Source organism: Scleropages formosus, chromosome 1 (genome assembly GCF_900964775.1).
Source record: "Scleropages formosus chromosome 1, fSclFor1.1, whole genome shotgun sequence".
NCBI classification, from domain to species: Eukaryota; Metazoa; Chordata; class Actinopteri; order Osteoglossiformes; family Osteoglossidae; genus Scleropages; species Scleropages formosus.
In genome coordinates this window covers 6,745,665-6,766,093 of record NC_041806.1, presented here as the reverse complement: position 1 = coordinate 6,766,093, position 20,429 = coordinate 6,745,665, and the positions used below count along the sequence as shown (strand labels likewise).

The 20,429-nt window shown below is 47.0% G+C and overlaps 2 protein-coding genes across 5 annotated transcripts in view; both read left to right on the top strand.

The window, feature by feature from the left end:
- The window catches only part of LOC108941935 (dedicator of cytokinesis protein 3-like), a 48,794-nt gene extending 36,044 nt beyond the window's left edge, over positions 1-12,750 (top strand). For 2 of the 4 annotated variants that reach the window (XM_018764862.2, XM_018764865.2), the window contains 26 exons: positions 1,157-1,255; positions 1,539-1,633; positions 2,262-2,337; positions 2,987-3,087; positions 3,202-3,260; positions 3,971-4,119; positions 4,218-4,303; positions 4,481-4,507; positions 5,109-5,204; positions 5,375-5,435; positions 5,867-6,217; positions 6,351-6,437; positions 6,593-6,697; positions 6,836-6,977; positions 7,184-7,350; positions 7,625-7,711; positions 7,858-8,037; positions 8,806-8,889; positions 9,252-9,368; positions 9,520-9,623; positions 9,877-10,012; positions 10,322-10,403; positions 10,640-10,755; positions 10,923-11,007; positions 11,313-11,395; positions 11,617-12,750. In XM_018764862.2, the coding sequence (XP_018620378.1) occupies positions 1,157-1,255; positions 1,539-1,633; positions 2,262-2,337; positions 2,987-3,087; positions 3,202-3,260; positions 3,971-4,119; positions 4,218-4,303; positions 4,481-4,507; positions 5,109-5,204; positions 5,375-5,435; positions 5,867-6,217; positions 6,351-6,437; positions 6,593-6,697; positions 6,836-6,977; positions 7,184-7,350; positions 7,625-7,711; positions 7,858-8,037; positions 8,806-8,889; positions 9,252-9,368; positions 9,520-9,623; positions 9,877-10,012; positions 10,322-10,403; positions 10,640-10,755; positions 10,923-11,007; positions 11,313-11,395; positions 11,617-12,093 (3,252 nt within the window). In that variant the 3' untranslated portion in view covers positions 12,094-12,750. The remainder of the gene's footprint in view (positions 1-1,156; positions 1,256-1,538; positions 1,634-2,261; positions 2,338-2,986; positions 3,088-3,201; positions 3,261-3,970; positions 4,120-4,217; positions 4,304-4,480; positions 4,508-5,108; positions 5,205-5,374; positions 5,436-5,866; positions 6,218-6,350; positions 6,438-6,592; positions 6,698-6,835; positions 6,978-7,183; positions 7,351-7,624; positions 7,712-7,857; positions 8,038-8,805; positions 8,890-9,251; positions 9,369-9,519; positions 9,624-9,876; positions 10,013-10,321; positions 10,404-10,639; positions 10,756-10,922; positions 11,008-11,312; positions 11,396-11,616) is intronic. The other 2 variants (XM_018764864.2, XM_018764863.2) reach the window with 2 other exon arrangements.
- A 1,890-nt stretch (positions 12,751-14,640) lies between these two features.
- LOC108941936 (mesencephalic astrocyte-derived neurotrophic factor-like) lies at positions 14,641-17,307 on the top strand. The gene is made up of 4 exons (XM_018764866.2): positions 14,641-14,887; positions 15,024-15,151; positions 15,260-15,401; positions 16,845-17,307. Exons 1-4 carry the CDS (start codon positions 14,800-14,802, stop codon positions 17,030-17,032), a joined length of 546 nt encoding a protein of 181 aa, XP_018620382.1. The 5' UTR covers positions 14,641-14,799; the 3' UTR covers positions 17,033-17,307.
- The last annotated feature ends 3,122 nt before the right edge of the window (positions 17,308-20,429 follow it).

Here is a 20,429-nt window from a genome sequence, read left to right as displayed (position 1 = left end):
AGGCCGGAGGGGGGAGGGGACACACCCAGGACGGGACACCAGTCCATCGCAAAGCACCCCAAGCGGGACTCGAACCCCAGACCCACCGGAGAGCAGGACCCGGTCAAACCCACTGCTCCGCCAGCGTGAATCACATTTGATACAAATTATACATTTTTAATGGTCCCAAAGTTTTTGCATGTTGCTGTTAAGTGCCGATTGATTTTAATGTCTGCACATCGGCGGTGTTTCAGTGCTGCTTGGTTAAAATGTTAACTTTCCGAAGCAACGCGGAATGTGGCTGCACTCTAGTGTCACCGAACCGCTCTACCGCTGCGCCGCTGGTCCGATGCTTAGTCTTTCCACGGCAAGTTCTACAAGTGAAACACGACAGCAGAGAACTGAGGGTTTCCTGTTTTCGTGCGAGCGCCGCTCTCAAGAGTATCGAGGCGGAGAATATAAACTGAAATTTGTTGCTGAAATTCTAAACCACGCCAGCTATTGTAGCATGAAGTGGAACCAGCGATGTGAGTCCATCAGCTGCAAGGTGGTAGAGCTAACCCAAGTTCGAAAGGTTAAATGTACAGCGCGGGGTGGCACGGTGGCACAGCGAGTAGCGCTGCTGTCTCACACTGGCTGTTGCAAGAGGATGCGAGTTGGATCCCCGCTCAGTCTGTGTGGAGTTTGCACGTTCAACCCGTGTCTGTGTGGATTTCCTCCAAGTGCTCTGGTTTCCTCCCACAGTCCAAAGACATGCTCTTCAGGTGATTCTGAGTCACACATAGTGTGTGAGTGATAGAGAGAGTGTGTTTCACTGATGTATGGGTGAGTAGCTCATTGTAAGTAGTGTATCTAGCAGTGTAAGTCACCGTGGTGAATAAGGTGTGTGGGCTGACAACACTGCGTAGAGTTCACTGCAAGTCGCTTTGGACAAAAGCGTCTGACAAATGAAGTGATGTAAATGTCGAAACGCATCACGTCATTGAGGTGGCTGCTTGTACCATCAGCAAACTGCGCTGGCCTACTTTTACGACCTTGGAAATGTGGAAACATTGTTCCAGACCTTCTGGAGCTCTCCTCCCTGTTCTTGGTTTTGCTCAAGCCAAGGGCACTATTATATTTCCTGTAAAACATGACACTTCATTAGTTTTCCTGTTTCTCTTATCCTTATTGGCAGGGAGAGTACGTATCCTGCCTCCTGTCTCTCCTGTCTCAGATGTCAGACGTCCACTTCCAGCACCTGCTTGACAACTTCCAGAGCCAAGATGAGCTCAAGGTGATGGGATATGTTAGCATCGGTTAACTTCTGTGAATGGTACATTACGCTGCCACAGAATAGAAGTTTTCACTGCTTATGTTAATTTGGAATGATAGGCGCTCAAGTCGGTTTGGCAAAAAGAATTATCGTCAGTTTTGATTAAAAAAGAAAAGCATTTTCCTTTGGATTCCCTTGGTCTCAAAAACACCGTGAGCGCCAACTGTCCTACCTCTTTACGGCAGAAGCGGATTCTGTCGGTAAAGGTGAAAGCACGAATGCGTGTGCACGTGTTCTCTTCCAGGAGTTCTTGCTGAGAATTTTCTGCATGTTCCGTAACCTGATGAAGCTCAGCGTGTTTCCGAGGGATTGGGCTGTGCTGAGGCTACTGACCAGCCAGTAAGTGCAGCTCAGCTTAGCTTTTCATTACCCAGTCATGTTTTTCATGCATTCATTGCAGTATACAGTTATTTTAGGCACATAAAATGTAACGGCCCTTTAGTCTTATAATAAGCGATACGGCAGCGTCTATCCACTCCACGGTGATATTTCAAGGTCGGATCGACAGACCGGCTCAGTCGGTAATGGTGCTCCTCCTGAGTAGAGGGTCGTACAGCTTGGACCGCAGTTCAGGTCCGAGCTCTATCATCTGCTGATTGAGATTTGGAAAATCTGTCGAGCACGATTGGCACAGTTCCGTCCCCGGGGGGAGGATTCCTGTTGGCCCGTGTATTTTGGCTGGCCGTTGCATAAGTACCACCTACGGGCCTATCAGGTGCTTGGCTGAGTGTTCTTTTAATATCGAACACTCTGCCTTTTTTTGGCGTTCGAGTGGATGTGAGGACATCTCATGGAGAAGTGGCAAGGGGTAAATTCCGGAGGAGCTTAAGAAAACAGGTTATACATGCATGTTCAGACAGATATTGTGCCATTTTTGCTACCGCAAAGGTTTTGTAAAATTTCGTTTGTTTCCGAGGGACTTGGGGAGTGTGTTTTGCATGTAATGCCGGTGTGTGTCTTCCTGCAGCATCATTCTGAAGACAACCCAGCAGCTGTCGCTCGCCCTGCGTAAAAACTTCTCCGGAGCCACTTTTGACTTCAAGGTGATTGAATTTGCTAGGGAAATTCAGACTCGGTGGTGTAAATAGTTGGGTGAGTTCTACCCTTCCATTTTTTGGGGGCCCTGTGGATCTGAACCTCAGAGGAATTCCATAGAGAAAAGTACCTGTAGAAGGACACATTTTTTTGTGCCAGGAATGATCTTTTTTAACGGTGACACATTCAAGTTTCCAATAAATGAATAAACAAAGAATTGGTCGTGGAGGCCCGCAAATGAAGAGTGCAGTGTTTTCTCCACCTCATAAAATTCACCACAAAGCCCAGTAACTCAACCATTCATTTTGTCAGACACCAAGAATTGCTGGTCAAGTCAGTCTTGCTCTAGCAGGGGAGGTAGGATGGGGCAATAAGTGCCGTAAGGTTCTCTAAAGAACAGGTCTCTAGGATCACAGAGTCAGGCACATAAAGAGGTCTTGGTCAATGATGCGCTTAGCAGCTCACTTCTTCAGCTTTAAAATAGCAGCCCTCTTCCAAAGATTGGAACCTCAACTTTCTGGCGCACCTTGTATTCATATGCGTACCGCCGATGCTCTCACCGCGCCGGTTCGATGTGGGGATTAAGGACCCCGAGTGCTTTGGTGTAACCGGGTGTAGGAAGATCGGTTCTCACCGTGCTTCTGTGGCCTCTGGCAGGTGTGGAGCTCCTACTTCAGCCTTGCCGTGCTCTACATCAGCCAGCCCAGCCTTCAGCTTGAGGCTCTCAGTCCGGCTAAGAGAAATAAAGTGCTGGACAAGTAAGTGCTGTTCGCTAACGCCGTGGAAGTTTTCACATTCATGAAGACATTTTTTGTGATTAAACATGATGTATGCGCCATGTCTGTGAATATCATGAGAGCTATTTTTGGCAGGTATGGAGATATGAGAGTGACAATGGCCTATGACCTATACAACATGTGGCAGAACCTTGGTAAGACGCCCAGTAGAACCACAGACACATTGCGGAATGAATTTTTAGATTATTAATTCAAACTGTCATCAGACTGGGGTCGTTTAACCGAATAAAAAAAATCACTATAAAAACAGGTGTTTTTCATTTCAAGTACTGTAATTACGCCAGTCTCTCGAATACCCAGGGCTTCTAATTTTACCCATTACATGGTGTGAGATTTGGAATGTTGCTGACGCTGAGCGTCGGAAAAACCACTCCAACCAATACAGCAAATGAGGATTTTCCTAATTTAACTCCACATGACAGAAGCCCAAAGTGAGAGTCTCAGGCCAAATGCATTAGAGCTGGCAAACCTGAAACAACTGAATCCTTCTGGCAGCTAATTTGTGGATTCCCCAGTGTCAGGACCAAACTGTATGAGACTAAATAAGTGTGTGTAATCACAGGCCCTCAAAGAAGTACTTGGTTTAAATAACCAGGACTGTGTTTCATGCTGTCAGCAAGAATGTTTCTCTCGCAGGTCTCATAAGTAAATTCACCAGCTCTAGCTGTGCAATGTTTCTATCTTTATAGCCTGAGTATAACTGCAGTGCAGCTTTATTTATGACAGCATAAACAGAACAGAATATTAGAGCATAGTTTTCAGTTAACATATTGAGAATACGCCTATATTCAGTTCCGTGTCTTCAGTGGAAAGGAAGTCCACATTGTGGTGATTTGCCGCTCAGGTGAGGACAAGGTACACTTTATCCCGGGAACGATCGGGGCGTTTCTGGGCGTGACGCTGGTTCCGCAAGACGAGGTGCGTAACATCATGATCCCGATCCTCCACGACATGATGGACTGGGAGCAGCGAAGGAGTGGAAGCTTCAAACAGGTGAGCACCCTCCCGTTCCCACCGAGACCGCTGAATCTAGCCTCCGCTGAATGTAGACACCCTACCACGACGTGTGCTACTTTATCCTCTGCGTGCAGGTGGAGGCCGAGCTGGCGGACAAATTAGACACCCTGGTGTCAGAGGGAAAAGGGGATGAGAGCCACCGCAAACTCATCAACCTGCTGTGAGTAGAGAGCCCCAAGCTTATTTTCTGTATCGGTATCGACATCCTCTTATACTTGCATGCCAGACCTGTTGTAAATCTGAGCGCCTTCTTTATTCACACTGCCCTAGCAGTATCGCTGTATTCTTTTGCTGTGAGATAACCATCTTTTTTGCTCTCTGCTTTGCGGGGGACTAGTGCCCAGCTCTTTGGCCCATATCCCAGGTAAGACAGCCCACTTCCTGTCAGACCCTCAGGCTTCCAGTAGAGCCTCAAGCTAAGCCCAGATTGGTTATTTCTTTCTTTTATTTGTGATTTTTATATAACTTCTATTTGATATGGGGGCGGCGCAGTTGTGCGGCAGGTTGTGCTAGTGCCTCATAGCTCACTCTGTGTGGAGTTTGCGTTTCATGATCTCCCTCTGTTTGTGTGGGTTTCCTCCGGGTGCTCTGGTTTCCTCCTACTGTCCTAAAACGTTAGGTGGATTAGTGACTCTACATTGCACGCGTGAGCGAATCTGTGTGTGTGTGTGTGTGTGAGAGATTGCCCTACAATGCACTGGTATCTTGATCAGGGTGTATGCTGTTCAGTCTGTTTCCAAGAGAGGCTCTGGGCAACCACAACCCTGCATGGTACAAGCAGTTTTTGATGATGGGTGGGTGGATGGATGGAATCTCTTTGATATTTGTACAATGTATACAATGAAATAATTGTCTGAAATTTCCTGTAATATTTTTATCGTGAGTATTATTTCACTGTATAGCATATTCTGTCTGTGTCGTGTATTTGCTGGGACTTTTTATTAAGAGCCTTTGCGCTTCGTCAGTCTCTTGGAGCGCATCGAGCAGGAGACTTGGAGGGAGATGAGCAGCTCCTTTGTCACGTCAGTCATGCGGCTTACCGAGCGTGTGCTAGATTACAAGTAAGTGCAGCGCTCAGCGAGAGACTCCTCAGAACTCAGACGTAATGCGCATCTATAAAAAAAAATGTACAATATATGTAAATGCAGATATTTGCCAGTTACATAAATATCAGTAATCAAATTTCACAACGGCTGACATATGACTCTGTACCCCTGTTGTATCCTTACAGGAACTGCCTGAAAGCAGATGAGGCAGAGAACAAGAAAACCGGCTGCACATTTAACCTGCTGGTATCCTTAATTAATTTTCTTTAAATTTGTCCAAAAACGCCACGCGTTCGTAACTGCTTGCCGAGCTTGCATTCCGCATCACGTTAAAATCTTGCAAAATTGCTGGCCGGCTGTATTTAATTTGAAACCGCGTCCTGGGTAATAAAAAAAACTTTTAAGTGTCTACATGGATAGAAATGTTAGCGTCGCCGTGTAAACAAGGCAAAGATGGCACGTCGGGCGTTGAAGGCATGTCGAATTAGCAAGTCCACGTTTCATTCGCTTGTTTCGATCGCGGTTACCCGTAGGCAATTGTCGCTCCGTGCAGCAGACATAAAGACGACAAATGCAAAAAGGAACGGGAGCTTCATAGTCCCGATGAGATTCGACTTCTGCCCGCAGGCCATTTTCGCGAATAAGTTGTTTCGATGTCGTGTTTTGTCTCTCCCTAGAATTTTGGAAAGTGCGATACGAATAAAGAGGAGCTGTACATTCGCTATATCCACAAACTGTGTAACGCGCACCTGAAAACGGAGAGCTACGCAGGTGAGCAGCAGGCGCATCCTTGCGGAAGACGGAGCACGTCGAGGTCGTGCGTCAGCGACGCGATCGATCTTGTTGCTTGGTGCCTTTGTGCTCCGTGTCCCTCTGCAGAGGCTGGCTTCACTCTCCTCCTCTACTGGGAGTTGCTGCAGTGGGAACCTCGACCTCTGAGGGAGTTCCTCCACTACCCGGCGCAGAGCGAGTGGCAGCGCAAGGAGGCCCTGAGCCGCAAGGTCATCCACTACTTCAACAAGGGAAAGGTGAGCCAAATGCGCGGAGACTCGGCTCCGGCTATTGGGAGTTATTTCTAGGCGGCCAACGTGACTTAGTACGTACCCTCGGTCTGGGCGTAACTTGGCGGGAGTACAGTAAGGCATCTCTACCTCTGTGTAGGCTTGGGAGTATGGGATCCCTGTGTGTCGTGAGCTGGCTGCTCAATATGAGGCTTCCTACGACTACCAGAGCCTGAGCTGGATACGGGTAAGCGAGGAGCTCCGGCTGGTCTTTCAGCTGTAACGTTTGCCATCCGTGCCGGACTGGGGGGGGAATTAATTTCACGTGAACGTGACCGGCAGTAGTTCCGGAACATCGGTACGGTCGCTCCGAAAAAGTTGCTCGTCCTTTTTTGTTCACAGAAGTTGGAAGCCACTTACTACGATAATATCCTGGAGCAGCCACGTCTGGAACCTGAGTTCTTCAGGGTGGGCTTCTATGGAAAGAAATTCCCTTTCTTCCTCAGGGTGAGTTCCCCTCCCCTCGTTGCACATCGACGCAAAACGATCCCGCCGGCCGGCAGCGCCGACGTCCGTAAACCGTCGTCGACGTTTCGTTCCTTTGACCTTTCTTTTCTCTCTTCTTTCTGAAAACATTCGAACCAGAACAAGGAGTTCGTGTGTCGGGGACATGACTATGAGAGACTTGAAGCTTTTCAGCAGAGGATGCTGGGAGAATTCCCGGAAGCAATTGCCATGCAGCACGCTAGTCAACCGGATGACTCCATTTTACAATACGATGGTCAATGTATCCTACGCAGATAAACAAATTTTGTCTCTGTCTGGACCTACGTGTGTTTGTGTCGGCAGTTTTGTGTGTGTGTGTGTTTCCTGTCCATGCGATTTGTTTGTGCATTTTTTTTGTCTGTTTTTTTACATTTCTTGCGGATATTCGCTTTGTACGTGAGCTATTGTGTTTGAGGTCTTTCACGCCCTTAACGCCGCTTCCTTCAGACCTACAGATTTATGCAGTCACTCCGGTGACGGAAAATGCTGACGTGCTACAGATGGACCACGTCTCGGATCGCATCAAGAGTTTTTACCGCGTCAACAATGTGCGCCGCTTCCGCTTTGACCGTCCCTTCCACAAGGGCATGAAGGACAGAGAGAACGAAATCAAGGTGGCCGCTCCATTCGTTTTCCTTCCCTCGTCGCGGTCCTTGTGCTTTGTGTCCGACTCCTGCCCAGTGCTGTAAATCAAATCCAGTGTTTGGATGAGCTACCAAAAGTAATAACTAAATATGCATATTTGCACTTTCCGCATCATTTCTGGTCACTCCGTTCCTCGTGTAACTCGGCTCGTGTGGGTTTTGGCTTTTTTTTTTTTTTTTTTAGGTGGTTTTCCCGAATCGTTAGTATGATATTGCGGAATGTGATCTGTCTGTGTTCGCTCAGAGCCTGTGGATCGAACGGACGACTTTGACCCTCTCTCATCCCCTGCCAAGCATCTCGCGCTGGGCACAGGTGGAGAAGCGTGAACTGGTGAGTGCCATTAACCAGGATGCCATGAATTCACAGCGGTGCAGTCCCCGATATGCAGAGTGACTCCAACACCTGCCTGCACCGAGTGTGACTCAACTCCCACTGATAAAGGGCTGTGTGTGTGTGTGTGTGTGTGTGTGTGACAGGTGGAAGTGAGCCCTGTGGAGAATGCCATTTCTGTGGTGGAAAACAAGAACCAGGAGCTCCGCATGCTCATCGGCCAGTACCAGCACCGGCCACCGCACAGCAACGTCAACCAGCTCAGCATGTGTCTGAACGGGGTGATCGATGCCGCTGTCAACGGGGGAGTGGCCAGATACCAAGAGGTGAGGGGGACACTGCGTGATCTCTTCAAAGAACAAGGACCAAGTCACCGATGCTGCAAAAGACTCCAATCAGCGCTCCCATCAGCACTTGCTCCAAGCCGTACCGATACTGTGATTTTACCAAGTATATATTCCAAAAGCTTCAGTATTATTTTATAATACCTTTAAAACTTGCCTCTGTTACCTCTAATGTTTCTAATGATCTCAGTTCCTAAACGTAGAGGATGTACTCCTTTTAGTTGTCGTTTTAAGAACCAATTAAGCGATGACGCATATTACAGATTGTGGAAACGCTGCGTAATATATTTATTGTGCCATTTTACAGAGCTGTACGGAATAACTGCGCTTCCGTGACATTTTAAGTCTCTTGCTGTCGCTCTAGATGCGTAAAACCTTGCTAAGCCTTTCCGAGATTATGAAAGCGTTTAGCATGCTCGACATCTTTCGCTTCTTGCTACGCATTCAAGTTGGATCATACCACGAAATACCTGCAACTGTGAAAAGACCGCAGCCGTGTGTTTAGCTGTTTTAATTTTAAGCGGTGCGCCAGCACGTCCGACAAACACTGCACATTTATAAGCGTTTATGACGTGACTGACTGCCTCATCGGCTCCTAAATGTGGTCCTACAGGTTTCTTTCACTGTGTTACGGTCCAGTGCTTTTCCTTTTAGCCTAGTTATTATAATACATCCGTTTAACACCTTGACCTATGAAGGCTAACCTTGAATTAGGACTGGAATGAGTCCTAAAAAGTGGTTCCCGTCCAGGCATTTTTCGATGAGGACTACATTGAGAGCCATCCGCAGGATGTGCAGCGGATCAGCAAGCTGAGAGCTGCTATGCAGGAGCAGGTGAGGCCAGTAGCTTCTCAGGTATTTGGGAGGACCAAAAATATTAGTTATAGTCCTGAAATGTAGTTATACGGAAATACTGGGGGGGGGGGGGAATTAGACTGCTTAGCACTTTTGAGCGAGACACCCCACCACCAACACCTTCCCCTTGTTTAACCTCTACATGTCAGCAAGGACATGCTGCTGTGAATGATGATCAATGTACGGTATGTATGCCTTGCCCTTAGCAGGGGCTGAAGGCTGGAGTATGAGTTTATAAATGGGCTCATTAATAAATGACTTACTGGCCTGAATAAGACAATTCCGAGCCATGCGATGGCACTTACTGATTGCGGATGTTTGTTTGTGGGGTTGATGATCAGGTTCACATCTTGGGAGCAGGACTGGCAGTCCACGAAAGGCTGGTGCACCCAGACATGCGTCCCCTTCACAAGAAACTGGTGGATCAGTTCTACATGATGAGGAGCGGCTTCTGTCGCGTGAGTTTCTTCGCTGTGGTTCAGGAGATCCATCATTAGGATATGAGAAATGTTTCACGTCCCTATTACCCTTTTCACCGAATGCCGTGCCGTTGTTCACGCGACCGAGCTTGTCCCTTCAGGGGGTGTGGTTGTCCGTGTTGTGTTGCAGGGGACACCGGGCCTGGAGAAGCTGAGTCCCACATGCTCCAGGTTCAGCTCCCTGCGAGGTCTCCCGACGAATGCTGAAGGCCCCCGAATGATGCATACGCATGGGTCAGTCAGACACATACACATTCTTGTTTTCATGTCAGAGTGGGGCTCTCTCTTTTGCTTACTAATTTAAATAAATTAGAAATGGATTTATATCCAGGGGGCGGTGGCGCAGTGGGTTGGACCGGGTCCTGCTCTCCGGTGGGTCTGGGGTTCGTGTCCCGCTCGGGGCGCCTTGCGGCGGACCGCCAGCAAGGCTGCTGGAAACGGATTTCGTAAGCCTCGCGTTTACGTCCTGCCATCTTTCTCGCTTCAGACACATGAACATGCTGGGCTCCTTCCGCCAGTCGTCCTCCTCCCTTTCCTCGCATACCTCCAGTGAGACAGGGAACCTGGCCATCATGACAGACAGTCTGACCGGGGACCACAGTGACGACTTCATGCGCATGCAGGTGTGTTTCTCCAGCGCGTCGTCCCAACCCGACACCGAGACGGTTACCATGTCAACAGAGCTATATCAACGACCACTTTCAACCTTCAGCCCTGCGATGAAAGATTATTTGCACCAGAATCACTGAATTTTTTTGCATCTGCATTCATTGTTCTTGATGATATTGCTGTTTAGCAGCAAAATCTGTGCTCTAAGAAATAAATAACAAATCCATACATTTCTCTTTTCACCAAAGCAAAATATTCTGTCTTCCCGAAGAGTTTTATTCAAATTTTTTTTTTTTGTGTTTCCTCACCATTTGGTGATGCAGCTCAGCCCCTCCTCCTCCAGTCTGAGCTCAACGCACTCGGCGCCCTCTCAGATGATCAACTCGGCCCACTCTAGCGGAAGAGGTGAATCGTGGCGTCTCGGATCACGCGTGTTGCTGCATACGTTCGCGAGTCTCTCTGTGGGAACTATGATCTGATTGGACTCGCGGTCAATGTATGAGTACAGTCTATGTCAATGAATGTAAATGAACGACTGGATTGATGAAGCCGCCGTCAGATGACTGCGGATGGAACGCTCGTACGCTGCCGTGCCTTCCCAGCTTCTACCTCTTGTTTTATTCCCTCCGCTCCTCTACCAGGATCCCCGTCCATGCCAGACAAGTACAGGCCCAATCGTGAGCTTCTGATGCTGATGCCTCGGCACCAGGAGAGAGCCGGCAACGCCATGTACCCTGGTGCATGTGAAAACGAACAGGTACGTGTATTTCGGAGATACGTCCTGCACTAGAATTGCCCGATATGTCACAGGAAGTTGGAGGCAAGTAAGCGTTTCTATCGGCGCCTCTTCCTGAACGCAGCCGTGTTGTTGTTGTTTCCGACATTCGTGTCCAAACGTGCGAACGCTTTTTTCCCTGTTTTCAGCCAACTAACTTCCAGCGCTCGCTATTCCAGCAGACTGGCCCGTGCAAGCCATGCAGTGATCCTAACTTGTCGGTGGCAGAGAGAGGTGAGTCTCTTTCAGCGAGTTTCTGCTTACCTTTTTCACGGAGGGCTGCTCTTCTTGCGCCCGTTCGTCACGTTATCGTGAAATAGTCACGCTTTACTGCCGTGCAGCTTCTCAAACTGTGCTCCATAAAGGCTCCGTCTCCTTTAATGTGTACAGGTGACGGTTACTCCCCCGTCCTCGTTGTCCCTCCTTGACAGATGCGTGAAAGAGCACTGTGGACGACGCGCTGACTAAACTATTTACATCGTTCGCTGTGCCGTTCGTTTTCACCAGTCCCTTTTCTGTTGGCGTTCGTTTTCCATCAGGACACTTCTCGATGCAGTTCGACGCGGCGCACCACCACGTCAGTGACATCCATCCAGCCTTCCCCGCACGCTCCTTACGAAAGGTACCCAAATTGTTTCACCCGAGTTACACGCTGCTTAAACTGTGCGTCTGCGTGACCCAATAATTCTTTGAATGTCACGTTTATTTCTCCGTGTGCATCATACAGTATTTCTGTTTCGTTTGAAAAATGACCATGGGTTATGTTTCGTGACGGCTGGCTCCCTCTCACGGGCTGTCGGTGGCTTTTCTCTGCAATTCTCTGTGTCTCGATCCTTCCTACAGTCTCCCCTTCACCCCATCCCTGCCTCACCTACCATCCTCCACTCCGGCCTGGACGGCAGTAACTCGACGCTGTCAGGCAGCGCCAGCAGCGGTGTGTCCTCCCTGAGCGAGAGCCAGTGTGCTCCACCCTCGGAGCCGCCAGGCCGAACCGACACCTTGGACTCCATTCCCAGCCAAGCCTGGACCCCCGAAGAGGACGTGGGATCGCCCTACCCACATGTCCGCTACAGCACCTCCGAGCCCGAAGACATTCACTCCGCCAAGGCTCTGCCTTGTCGTAGCCACTCCGCCCCTGGGGGTGTCAGCCCTGGTCCTCCTCAAGAACACCCGCATTACCACAGCAATGCCCACTTCTGCCACGGACATGGCCCCGTGCTTATGTCCAAGCCATACCTTAGAGAGGTCTGTCGCCCCGAAGAAGGCTTTCGGCAGCAACCTATGGTGCTGCCAACACCCCTGCAGCACAAGATCCCCTAGCCTCTGCATGGGAACAAGGAGGAACAGGCTTTGGGGTATGGGTTGACCGCAGCGGTGAGTGGGAGTGGCGGCAGTAGTGAGCAGGAGCTGATTTGGAGTTATGGCAGTGGCTACAATAATGGCTGTAAGCCTTCTGCGGTTTATGAGAGTGATTGCAGGAGTGGGAGGGTAGGCCGTGAGATATGATTTTTACTGAATGTTCTTAACATTCCAGACTTTCTTAAAAAAAAAAGATGAAGGTCGCTCAGACACTTAGTAAGAATTGCCATCAGCATATTTTCCTTAAATCAATTCTGTGTCTCTGGGGAGCAGGAGTATTTTCTCTGAGTATAAATTTAGGCTGAGGGCTTGTTATATACCCCAGACCACTGTACCTCCCTACTAATTTATTCCCCTTCAGGTCACTTTACCTTAACCCTCCCACTTTTGCAGGGACGGGCTGGGGAGAGCATTTTAATGCAGCCATTGGTGTTCAATTTGCAGCTGTTTTGCATTCATAACGGACAATATGGGTATGTGATCCGTTTTATATGTCAGGAGTCTCACCTGAGAGACATATGACCTTTCGCGGATCAGCCCAAAGAAATATTGCTCAGTGCTTATAGATGCTCAGAGGCACCAACTTTTTTTTTTTTTTTTTTTGTAAATAGCATATAATATAATGCTCCACAGTATAGATGTTTTTCTGTTATGTGTACTCTAAAACAAGGAATTTTGTTATTTATAGTGGAGATTGTTATGCATCAGATTGTAGAGTTACCCACTACAGGCAGGTAATGAGGGCCTGTTTCTAGGAGCAGGTTTTTCTTTTTTTCTTGTATTTGGCCTTAGTTCAGCGAGCATTATTGCATATTTCTTTGCTTCCATTTCATCATCTACTTCGAGACACTGGTCCTGTGAAGGTAGCTAGATACAGGCTTATTGTCTCCAATCAAATTTTACTTATGGATTTAATTTTTCTAGGTGCCCCTTAAGACGTAACAACCCTGTCAACTTAGTTCCTGGAAATGAGTGAGCTGAATAACCTTGAGACAAATCATCATTCAAGTGCATGTCTTTATTTCTAAACATATGTATAGGTAACTGTTTAGACATGTATATTATGATCTAAATTGTTTGGGTTTACTTTTAAACCTCATGAATATTTTAAATGGTTTACCCCCACCTCTGTTTCTTCTTATAGGCATAAAGGCATTTTTCTTTGTGCGATATAGGGACATAGAAAACATGTATATACCGTAAATATTATATCGGCGAAGATGTTTAGTGTTTATGGAGATCCAGTTATTATTTTGATTATGGCTTTTTTTCTACATAGTTTTTGAATAAAGGTATAATGGAAAGAGTCAGTTAATAGGGAATCTGCCGTATTGTGATAAAACTTTTGACGCTTGTTGCGTTGGTTATAAAAATCATTCTGTCTGGCTTGACGTTTTGTAAATACAATCTCTGAAATCTCTTTATTTATAAAGTATAAATCAGGCAAACCATGTATAGATTGTGATTGTCAGCCTTGTACTTTATGATATAAATGTATTTTATATATACGTATAAACGTAAACAAACACAAAATAAACGTGACTCTTATAAAGGCTAACTAACTACCGTTACTTTGTGTGATTTGTGTTAAAGATGGTTTTATCTACAAGGCAAAAAAAAAAAGCTTTGCACAATCATAACAGCACTATGTTGTATACATTGTTACAGCATGAATAAACTGAAATGTGGATTTGGTTGTGAAATTCACACATTTTTCTTACTTGCTAAATCATTGCAGTGTGAAAGCATTAAAGAATATGTTTTATTGAGTCTCTTTTGTCTGTTTCTTGTGATTGAATGGTTTTCTGTTAAATAGATTGTACCAGAATCAGTTTGAATTCATTCCGAACAAACATACTATGAGCGACACACAAAAGATAAGACCCTGCGGGGCACAGACAGATGTTCATCGTTCTTTTAAATGTGTCTGATGGTACAATATTCTACTTGAGTGCACAATATACGATTTGTTTTCTTCATATAGAATTGTTTCAGTGACCATCTGTTAAAAAGCCACCTTTCTGTACATATCCATATATTATGAATATGGTTGAGAGCATTTTCCATAGACATAATATAACAATGCACACAGAAGTCATCAGAAATATGAAAGTGGGTGAATCAAAACAAGAGAAATGTTGCAGATAGCCGCTAAATTCTTCGTTTGAAACATGAAAAAGAGCTTTAGGAGAACTTCATGGGAGGCGCATGATCATGCCGCATCCTTTCCACTAAACTACAGGTACCGATGACGTCAGCGGATGTAGCTCACGGCCTTTCGATCGGTTTCGCGAACAACTTCTTCTAAACATTTTTATATAATACAGGGTGATTCGTGCTGCTTTGGAATATCGATCCAATTGACGGGCGCCAACTGGCTCGTGCCCCCCGGAGAAGCAGGTGTCTATCCAATCAGGTAGTCGTTCGTGGAAGGATGCAGAGGACGGTCCAATCATTTTAGTGAAAGTGGAAGCGTGTCCTACTTGTATCCAATAAGATTGCAGCGGGGGCGGGCTCTCTTCGCCGGGACGTAGACCATCAGTTGAATGAATTTGCGTGCGATTGTGAAGTGTTGATCGCGTGTCCGGTGACAGTTGGTGCAGTTGTAGCACTGTCGTTAACAGTAGAAGTATTAAACGAAACAAAAAACAACAACAACACTTCGCTATGTCCTGTTTAAGTACTTTTTCGGCTTCAGTCGCGTTTGCGCTGATACTCGGCGTGAGCGGCGCCCTGAAGGATGGAGACTGCGAAGGTGAGTTGCGAAGAAGGGCGACGCGTCGTCCAAGTGTTGAGAGAAAAATCAAAAGCGCCACTCGTCTGCGGGACAGGATGAGCTATCTCTCCCTCTCTCTCTTTCTCTCTGTGTGTGTGTTGTTGGTGCCTTTCAGTGTGCGTGCGCTTCCTGGGCAGCTTCTACGAGTCGCTGAGCGAGGGGCGCGTGCCGTTCCGCGGCGCCGACATCGAGAACGCGCTCGTGCAGCGCTGCCGACACGCCGCGGGTAAAGAGAACCGGCTGGTGAGTGTGGCGCGCGCACTTCGTGTGCTGCGTGGCCTCTGCTTCACTTGATCATGTGCACGCACGCACGCACGCACGCGCACACACACACCCCCCCTACCTTCGCAGTGTTACTACATCGGGGCAACAAGTGACGCGGCCACCAAGATACTCAACGAGGTCTCGAGGCCCATGAGCCACCACGTGCCCGTGGAGAAGATCTGCGAGAAGCTGAAGAAGAAGGACGGGCAGATCTGCGAGCTCAGATACGGTGAGTCTGCTTAGGATGCCAGGGCTGGACCTTCTGCCATGGCCTGATGATGATGATGATGATGATGAGGAGGTCATCAGATGAGTCCCATCACAGATTTTCATCATGTCACTGTCAAGACTAAGTGGGACATCGGGTAGTGCAGTTAGAGCTGATAATGGGATTTGAACCTGTGAGCTTTGGGTCCAAAGGCAGTAGCTCGCACTACTATGCTGCCAGCTGCCTTTTAAGGAAAGGAAGTGATGTAGGAGACAGGATCATCTGTTTAAAGGCGAAGTCAGATTTTTACCACGAAACATGGTTTAGGCCCCCGAGGGACGCCGTGAGGAGGATGAGTCGTAGGACGGAAGAGATGCTTGGCGAAGTGACACGTGTCTCGTCACCTAAAGTATCTCCGCTCTGCGAGGTGGCCCGTGTGCAACGTTTTCGACATCGCAGTCCAAAGCTTTGCGGAGCCCTAGTGTTCATAGTGCCTGGTTTCACGCCGTTTTTACTTGCAAAGCACATGCAAAGCAGAGCAATGCAAAGTCGCAAAGTTTTAAAACGCTAAGATGTCGCTGAGCTGTCAAATCCCAGAATAGGAAACATTTCAGTGGTATTATCACAGAGGCGAATTGCTTCTTTACTGCATTCCGCTTCTTCTTGCATTTTGTCGCTTTGGAGAAGAGCGTCCGCTTAACTAGCGGTAACGATCACACGTTGTGCTCTTGTTCTTATTTTGTTTATGCTTGTGTGGGTTTAATCCCGTCTTTGCTTTTTAAAATCATCTGGGCAGAGGGGTTCCATCACTCCCTTGCAATGTAGGGTCTGTCGCTGTAGCATCACTTTCACTTTTCTTATTTCTGCCTAAACCACATTTGTGTGCTTCAGTATGTTCCTTTGATGTGATAAAGCACACTTTTTTTTTTTTTTTTTTTTTTTTTTAAAAGAAAAAAACCCAAAATTTTTATTTCTTTTGTTTAGTAGGATTATGTCTGACTACTCTAGAGATCGCGACTTCATTCGCTATGTAGCGTTGGCACAGTTCTTGTCCGATATTTTAAAATAAGCCAGCAGTCATGTCTCCTGTCTTCATTTGAAAGAGTGCAGTAAAGATGTGCTTGTTGAATACACTCACTCACACACACACACACTGAAACCACTTGTCCCAAGCGGGGTTGCGGTGAACTGAAGCCTAACACAGGGCGTAGGGCTGGAGGGGGAGGGGACGCACCCAGGACGGGACGCCACTCCATCACAAGGCACCTCGAGCAGAACTCGAACCCCAGGCCCGCTAGAGAGCAGGCACAGGCCAAACCCATGACACCACACCATGTTCAGTATAACTGTATGCAATCATGTAACACATCTGTACGACGTCCGCATGGAGGTCTGCTCTTTTCTTCCATTCGTGCATGTAAGCCGAGTGTCTTACCTCGCACTTCCTCTTCGCTGTGTCTTCAGACAAAGAAGTTGAGGACCTGAGCCCGGAGGGCCTGAAAAAGCTCAAGGTGAAGGACCTGAAGAAGATCCTAGACAAATGGGGCGAGGCTTGCAAGGGCTGCGTGGAGAAATCGGACTTCGTCCGCAGAATCGATGAGCTTCTGCCCAAACATGCGCCCGGCGCAGCTGAAAGGAGGACAGAGCTTTGACAGCCGCGCAGGGAGCGGTGGGGACGTCTCTGACACGCCGGAATGACTGTAGTTTCTTCTTGAAGCCGTTTTTATAATTTATGAAATTTATATTCCGAAAGAAAAACTGCACTATGAAGTGTAGGAAGAGCTGACGTTTCCTGTCGCATTCATATTCTGTCACCCCTGTAGAGTTTGAAACCAGCTGAAGTGTATCAATAATATATATATTTTTTAATTAAAAGAGAAACTGACATGAAACTCAGCCCTGTGGTATGGAGAGAAAGTGTAAACGCGCCGCGCTCGGTCCCTTTTACGTTTGGGGAACGTCAGAGATTTTCGTAGGTTCGGATCCAACAAAAGGATTTTCTTGGCCTTAAAGACTCATCGCCCCGTGCGCTCGTTGGCAGTTGCGTAAATATCTTACACGATCACCTTTAACTTGGCCGCTTCGCGCGGCAGCATCTGCGATCGCACGCGAGGACCGTCTCGCAATCGCTTCTTCGCTGAAGGTGCGCGGCGTTTACCTTCGCGGTAAGCGGAACCGGACCCTCGCGACCTGCTCGAGCTCCTCCGTCGCCTCGCTAACGTTTCGCGGTCGTCAAAGAGGAATTTATTTCTGTCTGTATCGCCGATAACCTGCACATGTAACGTATTAGAGATGCAAAGTCTCAAGTCTCATACTTTTCTTCTCATATTAATTTATACAGTTGTTCCATGTTGGACAATAATGCTTCTGATGGTGTGTGGATCCAGCATGAACAAAATAGCCAGTGAGGTGAGTACTGGAGCAGGGGACAAAGCGCACCTTTGGTTGAAAGACCTTGCGGAAAACGCATGGTTTTGAGCGCACGATGGGTTTCTCTGAAACCGTTAGCCGTTGTACGGATAGCGAGCCTGGGGGTTACAGCCGTTTCTTTCGGACCCAAAGGTCACCGGTTCGAATCCCTGCTGCACTACCCTTGAGCGAGGTGCTTACCTTAAAACTGCTCTGGTAAAATTACCCAGCTGTATGGTAAATAACTGGAAATAGCTTAACATTATAAGTTGCTTCGGAGAAAAGCGTCAGCTAAACGAATAAAGGTCGACGTGAGCGTGCTGTGTGTCGGAGGAGTGTGTATATTCGCACGCTGCATTCTGCTTCAGTCAGCCAAGCGTAAGAAAGTACTCAAAACAACTAAATTTGGAAAAACTGAAAACGCCACAGCTGCACGAAGATGGACTGTCGGACGTTTGGCAACGATACGGGTTCATAAATTGCCCGTTCCTTCTTGTTTACCCACAGCAGCTCTCCTGTATAAGATTTAAACTAAAAAATATACTTCAGTCACAGAGGGATGGATTTCAGTTATGCTGCACCCCCAGGGGGACTCGAACCCCTGACCTACCAGCAAGCAGGACCTGGCCAAACCAACTGCGCCACCGTGCCACCGCACCCCCTACCCTGGGAGAGTTTTAACTAAATATTAACTGTACATCAAAATTAAAACAACCTCATGTTCAATCCCATTTGCAATTTATAATATAAACATTAACTGACCAATATAACGACCCAATCAGTGAAAGCTTAACAATCTGCATTCAAATTAAAGATAATGAAAAATCAGAATCACTCAGTGTACAAGTACCTTGTCTGCTCAGACTCATAATCATTGCCGTTTGATGACTGACTCATCTCATTAATGCATCCACACTTTGTGGCGTAATGTATGGACTGTCGTGAACAGGTGAAACAAGCTGGGGACAGCGGAAGTAAACTCGGTCAGTGTGCTCTTAACCCAGTCCCACACGGGCCCGTTCTGTTCGGGTGCCTCTTACTGACATCTGTCGGCTGGCCGCGTACTCAGCTACTGGATTTTTAGAAAATAGGTGTGCGAAGAAAAAAATTTTTTTTTTTTTAGTTAAAATAATATATTACAATTATAATACGGGGGTGGGGGACCGGGTCCTGCTCTCTGGTGGGTCTGGGGTTCAAGTCCCGCTTGGGGTGCCCTGCGACGGACTGGCATCCCGTCCTGGGTGCGTCCCCTCCCCCTCCAGCCTCACGCCCCGTGCTGCCGGGTTAGGCTCCGGCTCCCCGCGACCCTGTATGGGACAAGCGGTTCAGACAGTGTGTGTGTGTGTGTGTGTGTGTGTGTGTGTGTGTATTATAATGCATTATAATTATATAATTAGCAATGGTAGAGATAAATCGGTGGTGTTTGTAGCTCAGGGTTGTGGATTCAGATGTCAGGTGTTGAACATCTGAATAATTATATAATTATAATAGGGGCAGCTGGTAGCGTAGTGGTTAGAGCTGCTGCCGCCTTTGGCTCAAAGGTCACAGGTTAAATCCCTGCCTCCAGCTGTAGTACCCTTGAGCAAGGTACTTACCCTAAACTGCTCCAGTAAAATGACCCTGCTGTATAAATGGGTAAAATAATTGTAAGCTTGTGGTAATAGTAACCTTAGCTTTGTAAGTCACTTTGGAGAAAAAATATCAGCTACATGTAATACTATATTACCATTTTATTATATTAGTTATTATGGCTATATCCAAGACTTTCACAGAAAATAAGCAACGAATAAATCAACGGTCATGGTAGCAGCCAGGAGCCGGATATGTTTGTGTGATCGCGGACACTGAATAGAATGTGATGCATTTCAAGTTTTCCGTCATTTTAAACACGTTTTAATTTTAATGAAGTTTGAAGTTATGAAAAATAATCGAATGTTTTACATGATGATGCAGTGGCATCACGGAGAGGGTTTATCCCGCTGCGCTCTTCATGCTTCTGGGATGAGCGACACTGCAGCGGACATGCAGTTTTTCATCATCGATCAAGGGAAGGTTTACGCAGTTGCTTTTGCATTAAAACTTTCAGTTTTTCTACAGAACCTAACCTTTTAATAAGTGCAGGGACATATGTATTATTCTGCTTTTATTGATTGCAACTTATTAGAAGTTAGTGGAGTTATCAACACATGGAAGAGTTTGTAGGACTCAGTGTCTGCTTTTAAGTTCCGAGTAATGGCATATGTCCTAATATTCTGGAAAAAAATGAATGTGCATAAAATGAAATGAAACAAAATGTGCACAACAGCACTTTCCAGCGTTTCGCTGGCAGTAACAGTAATGGGTTCGATTCCCGGCTGAGACAGGGCGTCCTCTGCCAGTGCAGTTTGGACGCAGCCTCCACCTGTCGAGGATTTTCTATCAAACCGCACAACTCGCTCACGTCATCTGCATCATCACTCTCCAAACACATGTATTTTGGAATCACATCTAAAATTCTCCTATTCACTTTATAAACTTGCAGGACATTATATTTTTTTTTTTAAAAAAAGGTACTGTACCAATTAGACAAATTGACTGCTTTGAGAGTCCAGTCTGAATTCATACCTCTTCATCAGTTAGTGAAATACACTTTTGTTATCT